Source organism: Pocillopora damicornis, chromosome 9 (assembly GCF_964200805.1).
Source record: "Pocillopora damicornis chromosome 9, jaPocDami1.2, whole genome shotgun sequence".
In the NCBI taxonomy this organism is placed as follows: domain Eukaryota; kingdom Metazoa; phylum Cnidaria; class Anthozoa; order Scleractinia; family Pocilloporidae; genus Pocillopora; species Pocillopora damicornis.
Window position 1 is genome coordinate 14,296,593 of NC_142678.1, and position 6,766 is coordinate 14,303,358.

Sequence of the window (6,766 nt, forward strand, 5' to 3'; positions counted from 1 at the left end):
TGTGCAGTTCAACGGTGTATGAAAATGTCTTGCCCAAGCTTATTTCAAGCCCTAGCTCGTAACGGCAAAGCTGAATCGCAACTCATTGAAAAGAGTTTTCAGAATTAGGGAAAAATGAGCTGGTGGTGCCTTTTAGGATGGTCGACAAATATATATCTATTCTTATGATGACTCAATCATTTGCTTTCTCATAAAAAGAGTTTTAAATGACCAAGATTTGGACGGTTCTTCTATTGATACGAATAATCAGAAACTTTGATAACAAATTTGCAGGCGTTGTAAAAACATTAGTAAGGTATTATCACGTTTTTTGAACTGAATGATGCATTGCACCCTGTGTTGGAAAACCGGTTTGATCGAGAATAACCTGTTTTGATACGTCAATCATCCATTGTTATTTGCCTTGCTTTTGCCTTTGAATTGATGCACCCAGGCCCAGCATAATCAGTTGAGTAAGTCAGTAACAGTGTGAACTACTACAGCCTACGAGTCTTTGAATTCTTTTTTCAAGAAACTCTTTCTGCAAAAAAATTTACAGCTCCACATGGCGTCATCTAAGCAAGTAAGTGATTCAGTCCTGAGGTTAACCAAGGGGTTCGATTAAGTATTGTCTCAAGTTTTTTATTTAGGGGCTGAAGCTATGGCGTTTGATGTTCAATCTGTGTGACACTCCCTAAATATTGTCTTTTCTAATTAGAATATTGCATTTTTGAAACTCTTTTATCCTGAGGAAATATTACAGGTGCATGTCGCTTTTGATGCTAATTATCTAAAAGAGAGTGACGAATGATGATTTTATTATTATTGTCGTCCATTGCATGGTTTTTGTAGGATAGAAAAAAAGCATTAATCACATTGAGAATGTGCTCTTTGGACGACTAAGAAAAGCGAAAAAAAGCTAAGTTTATGAAAGAAATGTTTTATCCCCGTTAATGAATCAAATTGTTTCTCAACATATGGAGTGCAAAATGAGGAAAACCTTAACTATTCCGTTCCCTCGCAAGGCCCAAAGAAACAGTGGATTGAAATGTCGTGCTTCTTCTTGATTTCATTCGGTTTAGAAATCCAGTTAATGGTTAGTTTTTTTTTGTCTTTTCAAATCAAAGCTGTTGACGCCATGGTTGGTCTTTTACTATCATGAACGCATAAACAGGGGAACTAGTTAGAAGACAAAGCCACAGGCTTTATAGGAACCATTAATTTTCGAGAAGTTTCCTAGTACATATTAAGTTAATCCAATTCAACAAGTCCGCTATTAAACCCTAAAAGTAAACAAACAGAAGATACGCCCCAAGTTAAGAAGATGATAAAGTCGTTCAAATTGTGGCCATAAAACGTTACAAGCCCATATTTTCTATTTGGCAAGACGTCGTCTTTATAACAATAAACAATATCTTGATGTGTCGCCAGTTTCGTCTTTCGTCTTGCTCAGTCATAAGGCCAAAAGGAATCATTGTTATGTAATCTATCGCTCTAACGTAACACAGACACAACGTATTTATAAGAGAAAATTACCATAGTTGATCGTTTTAGTTTTTCCTTTTAATGAATAAACTGCCTGTTGAAAGAACTAAGCTGTTAGATATGCCTCAGGTTAAGAAAATGATAAAGTCGTTCAACTTTTAGCCATAGAACGTTGCAAGCCCACAGTTTTTCTATCTGGCAAGACATTGTCTTTATAACACAAAATAATATCTTGATGTGTCGCCGGTTTCGTCTTTCGTTTCGCTCAGTCATCCGCACAAAAGGAATATTGTTATGCAATCTATCGCTCTTACGTAACACAGACACAACCTATTTATTGACGAAATTGCCATAGTTAATCGTTTAGTTTTTCATTTTCCTGAATAAACTGCCTGTTGAAAGAACTGAGCTTAATCAGTTAAACTCAGAACTTTCTATTTCGAGTGATTAAAGTAGTATTTGAGCAACACACTCCGCGTTAAAATTTTAACTGTAATGAAAGCTGATCGACAAGATGGCTCTACAATCACAGGCGGCCCAAGCTCCAGCTGTGAGATGATCATCTTACGTAATAACGGTCATGGCGGAATTATAAGAGTTTGTATAGGAATATTTACGAGCGCTCTAAGGAATAAAAAAATACGTCAAATTCTCAAAAAAAATACCTCACCTCGCTTCCACAGCGTATTGCTTGTTATCTGACCGCTTACTTGGATGAAAAGAGCCCATTTGAGCGAGTTGTTCATTTCGAGGTTTTCAACGTACATAAGAAATTTCTTATGTACGTTGAAAACCTCGAAATGAACAACTCGCTCAAATGGGCTCTTTTCATCCAAGTAAGCGGTCAGATAACAAGCAATACGCTGTGGAAGCGAGGTGAGGTATTTTTTTTGAGAATTTGACGTATTTTTTTATTCCTTAGAGCGCTCGTAAATATTCCTATACAAACTCTTATAATTCCGCCATGACCGTTATTGCGTAAGATGATCGTCTCACAGCTGGAGCTTGGGCCGCCTGTGCTACAATCACAAGATGTCAACCTAGTCAGCCCTGTGGAAAGTAATGTGCTCGAGCGAATTTGGAAAGTACAAAATACACCCATTTATTAGAAGTTACTTAAAGGGCATGTAAACCCAAAAAACGTTCATTTTCTTTTCACATAGATGTTTAGTAAATATATCAAGTACACCAAAGGTACCATTCGTTTATTCTCAAAAGTCCATTTTCACTTTGTAAAAGCTCTTCCAAATTCGAAACATTCGCCATCTTGAAAGGCACCATCTTTCCTGTGACGTCACGGGTGGACCCTTCAAAGTCTCGTTTTATAATCGCGTGAGGCACGAAGGAGTCTTTTCTACAGCCGTTGTTTGCTGGTCTCGTCATGATTTTTTTACTTACAGTTTACTTCAATATAATCAATTTTTTCGTAATGGTGAAGCGTTGTGCCGTCCAGTTTTGTACTGATTCAAACAAAACTGGGCATACAATGCAAATATTTCCAAATGACGCAAATTTGAAGCGACAATTTGTGAAATTTGTTCAAGTGAAAATAGCCGATTTCGTCGAGCCGTTCGAACGTTCTGTTGTTTGTAGCAGTCATTTTTCTTCCTGGTGCTGTACCGACGATTCAGGACTCACCAGAAGCAAATTATTCGGAAGACGAAAAAACAACCCTTACAGTCGGCAGACGACGAGGATTCGGAAGTGGCTGACCAAACTGAGAAAGAAGTTGAGCTCTTCAAAAGTTAGAGGTCAACAGAGAAAGTACAAAATCGATTTACATGAGAACGTTTCGTTAATTAAACAACAATAGCTTTATTGGTTCTCTAAAAACATCTTTTTTCTCATCTAATGAAATATTATGGGGAAGCCAGTTGTTTGGGAGCCAGCGCTGAGCCCGTAAAAGACACTGACATGTCTGAACCTTTGCCTGAATTCGAAACACGTATCAAAGAAAGAGAATTCGTTGATATCAGTGTGTAATAACGTGATCTGGAATTTTGTCGGTTCTATACAAAGAATTCTATACAGGATCCCATAATCAACCCTTATGTTCTATAAGAAAATCCATGCCAGCCCCACTTAGTGCTTCCTTTGAGAAACCCTGCAGAGAAACAGCAGAAGAATTTGTGTCGCGGTTTTCACAGCAGTGAAAATACATTCAAAGGTCAGTAGGACAATATTCATCATTTTGAGTACAACTTAAAAGATCCTGATTTCAGCTTGCAAAACTATCTTTTCGATATTTCAAATCGAAGCAAACACAAACAGGGTTGGATAATTATGAAGGCCACACAAGGAAATGTACATGATACAACTTGTTTATCGATGGAAATGCTTCTGAGATGAAGGATATTGTTTACCGCACAAGATAGCACAGCGACCCTAAAGTGTTTGTCGAGATATCCCCAACACCAACGAACAAGCTATCTGTAGGCAATTTAGCGAAATTTCCTGCCAGGAAAGAAGCGAAAAACAACCAGCTCTAGTACTGTATTATTAAATCAATGGCAGAAACAACTCAAGTAAATCGATCTCAAAATATAACAAAACAGATGAAACAGAAAATATTTAGCTCAGTCGTTTCCGGTGTGATTATCTGTGCTTTGCTGCTGCCTGTAAGCGTACTTGGCCGTCTCCAGCACCCAGAAATCGAGGAAAATCGACTGAAAACCTGGATGCTCAGTGATACAACTTATCTGGGTTTCAGGCCATTTTGTCACAATTGCCCGATTTCCGTACAACAAACACTTTCATGAGTTGTCGGCATTGGTTGACAAGTTCCACACTCGCACCTTTGATAATTTTATATAAAACACTCTCAGAAGCTCAAGTTTAAAAAAATTCTGTTGCATTTCTTTAGATTGTACCCTCGCTTTATTGCATTTTCATGTTAAATACAAATAGATCACAAAGTAAATTAAATACCAGTCTGAGTTTCCGAGACGGTCGCATCGCTGTCGACATGTTCTGTACTGTCTTCGTGCGGATCGCTTCGGTGAACCCTACGCGGCTCATATTGTTAAGGACGTGGCCCAGACTCTCCTGAAGATTCTGGATTATCCCCAGCGCTGTCATGTACTAAGCTTAAGGCATTGGAGTCGCTATCTTCTAAAAAAAAAACTTCTTCCGAACTACCGCTACCTACACGAACTCCCACACCAGTTCTACTGGGGAATATGTGTTGCGCAATATTTTGGTTCCACCGCTTACGTCACGACTTCTCGCTATTGTTTTTACCGGAAATGGAATTTCAGTTGAAAATGCCGATTTTCTCCTAAAATAAGTCGAATTGGACAAAACTAATTTCAAATTCGTTTTCTACGCCACTTTTTACATCGTATAAGAAAAACATGTATTTTTGGGTTTACATGCCCTTTAATGGTGCGCACAACTTCAAAACTCTCTCTTTCTGGCCACAAACGCAGTTCTCGGTCGCTTTGTAAGCATGATTTTGTAAATGCTTTAGGTCAATCGTATTCTCGCTAACCTCACAACTATATTGATCTAACAGCTATGATGTGCTAAATGTATGGTCCCAAATGGTAAATGTTTTGGATTCTGGCCGTCATAAAAAAGGAATCGTTGAGCCTTAGATTTTCCGTTTATCTTTCAACCTTTTAGAAGTCAGACGTCACCGTAGATTACAGATCGAAGAACTGCCCAGCATTTCTCGGTGGTGGCTGCCCATATGCCAAGCTTGCCCAAGAAAAGAAAGGCATCTGTGACAAATGTCCTCCTTTCAACAATGGCTGCCCTTTCAAACAATGCAAGACCGTGGGCGAGCTTCAAGACATGATGGGTCAGATGCGTGACCAGTCCAAAGGCGAAGCTCAATGGATCGAGTTTTTGAAGGATGTCGTCTTTCTTAGTAAGGAAAAACACGTGGAGTACGGAACTGTCTCCCCTCAAAGCTTCTTCGAGGGTGGCTGCCCCTTTGCCAAAGACACCGAAGGAAATGAGATTTTGAAACCTGTATACACTGTGGTAAGTAATTTCGATTTCAGAATGAAAATATTGAATTGAAACCATCAATAAAGAGCTTTCTAACGTAAAGCGTAGATGCAGGAATTTCTTTTCTTTCCCCAGTTTTTTAAGCAATGCCAAACAGTTGTCAAACAGTTGTCACTGTTGTGTTTTTCCCACTTTCAGAGCAAATCTCGAAACATGAATCATGCTACAGGATCTGAATCTTACCTGAAATGAAGAAAATTGTGATTAGCTCACGACTGATTTATTTGAGCTGTTGTGTAACGGTTCCCAGTGAATATTCTTGTTCCTAGTTCAATTCTGTCTTCCCTTTAACCTACAGTTTCCATATTCTTTGACGGTTGAAGAGATCGTCAAGAAGTGCCCAGTTTTTGGCAAAGGTGTGTGCCCTTATAAAGGTCTTGCTGATGAAATGAAAGGAATTACCGGAAACTGCCCTGGTTTCAAACACGGATGTCCTTTCAAGAACCTGACAACTATGGGTGAGTACGTGGGCAAACTGGCCGAAATGCGAGATACGATAGGCACTCCTAAGGGTCGAGCTGCATTCGAGAAGTTGATGAAGAGGGTTCATGAGATCTCCAAGGAGGCTGAGAAGAAGGCTGGACCTTGGCCATTCCCTCCAGATACCTGCCCAATCTTTGCCCGTGATGCACATGGAAAGCGCATTATGCCAAAATACAATTAGGCTTCCTCACAGTGGAAGGAGAAGGATCTGACAGAGCCAACTGGCGTTTAAGTAGCTTTTTCAGAAATGACTTTTAATTCCATGTCGTTGTCTTGTTTAAGAGTAGGTTTTTAAGTCAGTCAGTTTCCTCCCGATATTTTGACTTTTATATACAGGTTGTGGTTTTGGGATCTTTATTGGTTGGGTGAGAAGCCTCAGTATATGATGAGATGATGAGATAGGTATGAAATTATCTATGGAGAGCTCCCGCTCATTCAGCCGGGCTGTAACGACCCTATTTCTTAGTGTAGCGTGTATGGAACTGCCTGAGCAAGTGATGCTACTTTCTAATATTTTGTTATATGTGCTCCTTGCTACTAGATGTTTCGGTGTTGGGCTTTTTTTGAAGAGGTTTTTTTTACTTACCTGGCAATAAACAACTCCCCTCCCTGTTTTTAAAGTGTTTATCCTATAACGAGATTAACGTAGGGATTTCGGGTCATTCTTTGGTCATAATCGCATCTGATCTTGTCTTCAAGCGCAGCTTCAACGCTGTAACAGTATTCAACCTTTTATCTAGGAATAGAAGAACAATAAAGCTTTTATCTTTGGGGTTTTAAAATTATTGTCACGTTTAGTTTGTGG

General features: G+C 39.1%; 1 protein-coding gene and 1 long non-coding RNA gene across 2 annotated transcripts; one reads left to right on the forward strand and one right to left on the reverse strand.

Annotated features, from left to right (window-relative positions):
• Positions 1 to 302: 302 nt before the first annotated feature.
• On the forward strand, positions 303 to 6,743 carry LOC113674649 (uncharacterized). The gene is made up of 3 exons (XM_089182119.1): positions 303 to 562; positions 5,089 to 5,451; positions 5,777 to 6,743. Exons 1-3 carry the CDS (start codon positions 545 to 547, stop codon positions 6,140 to 6,142), a joined length of 747 nt encoding a protein of 248 aa, XP_089038245.1. The 5' UTR covers positions 303 to 544; the 3' UTR covers positions 6,143 to 6,743.
• Positions 3,260 to 5,082, reverse strand: LOC149040318 (uncharacterized). The gene is made up of 2 exons (XR_016179689.1): positions 4,393 to 5,082; positions 3,260 to 3,918 (listed from the first exon to the last, which is right to left on the reverse strand). It is a non-coding gene; the product is annotated as an uncharacterized LOC149040318 (long non-coding RNA).
• Positions 6,744 to 6,766: the final 23 nt, after the last annotated feature.

Bases quoted from the DNA above. Each gene is read 5' to 3' on its own strand.
- LOC113674649 (XM_089182119.1), top strand. The intron at 5,452-5,776 runs GTAAGTAATTTC...TTTAACCTACAG, and splicing joins TGAAACCTGTATACACTGTG to TTTCCATATTCTTTGACGGT.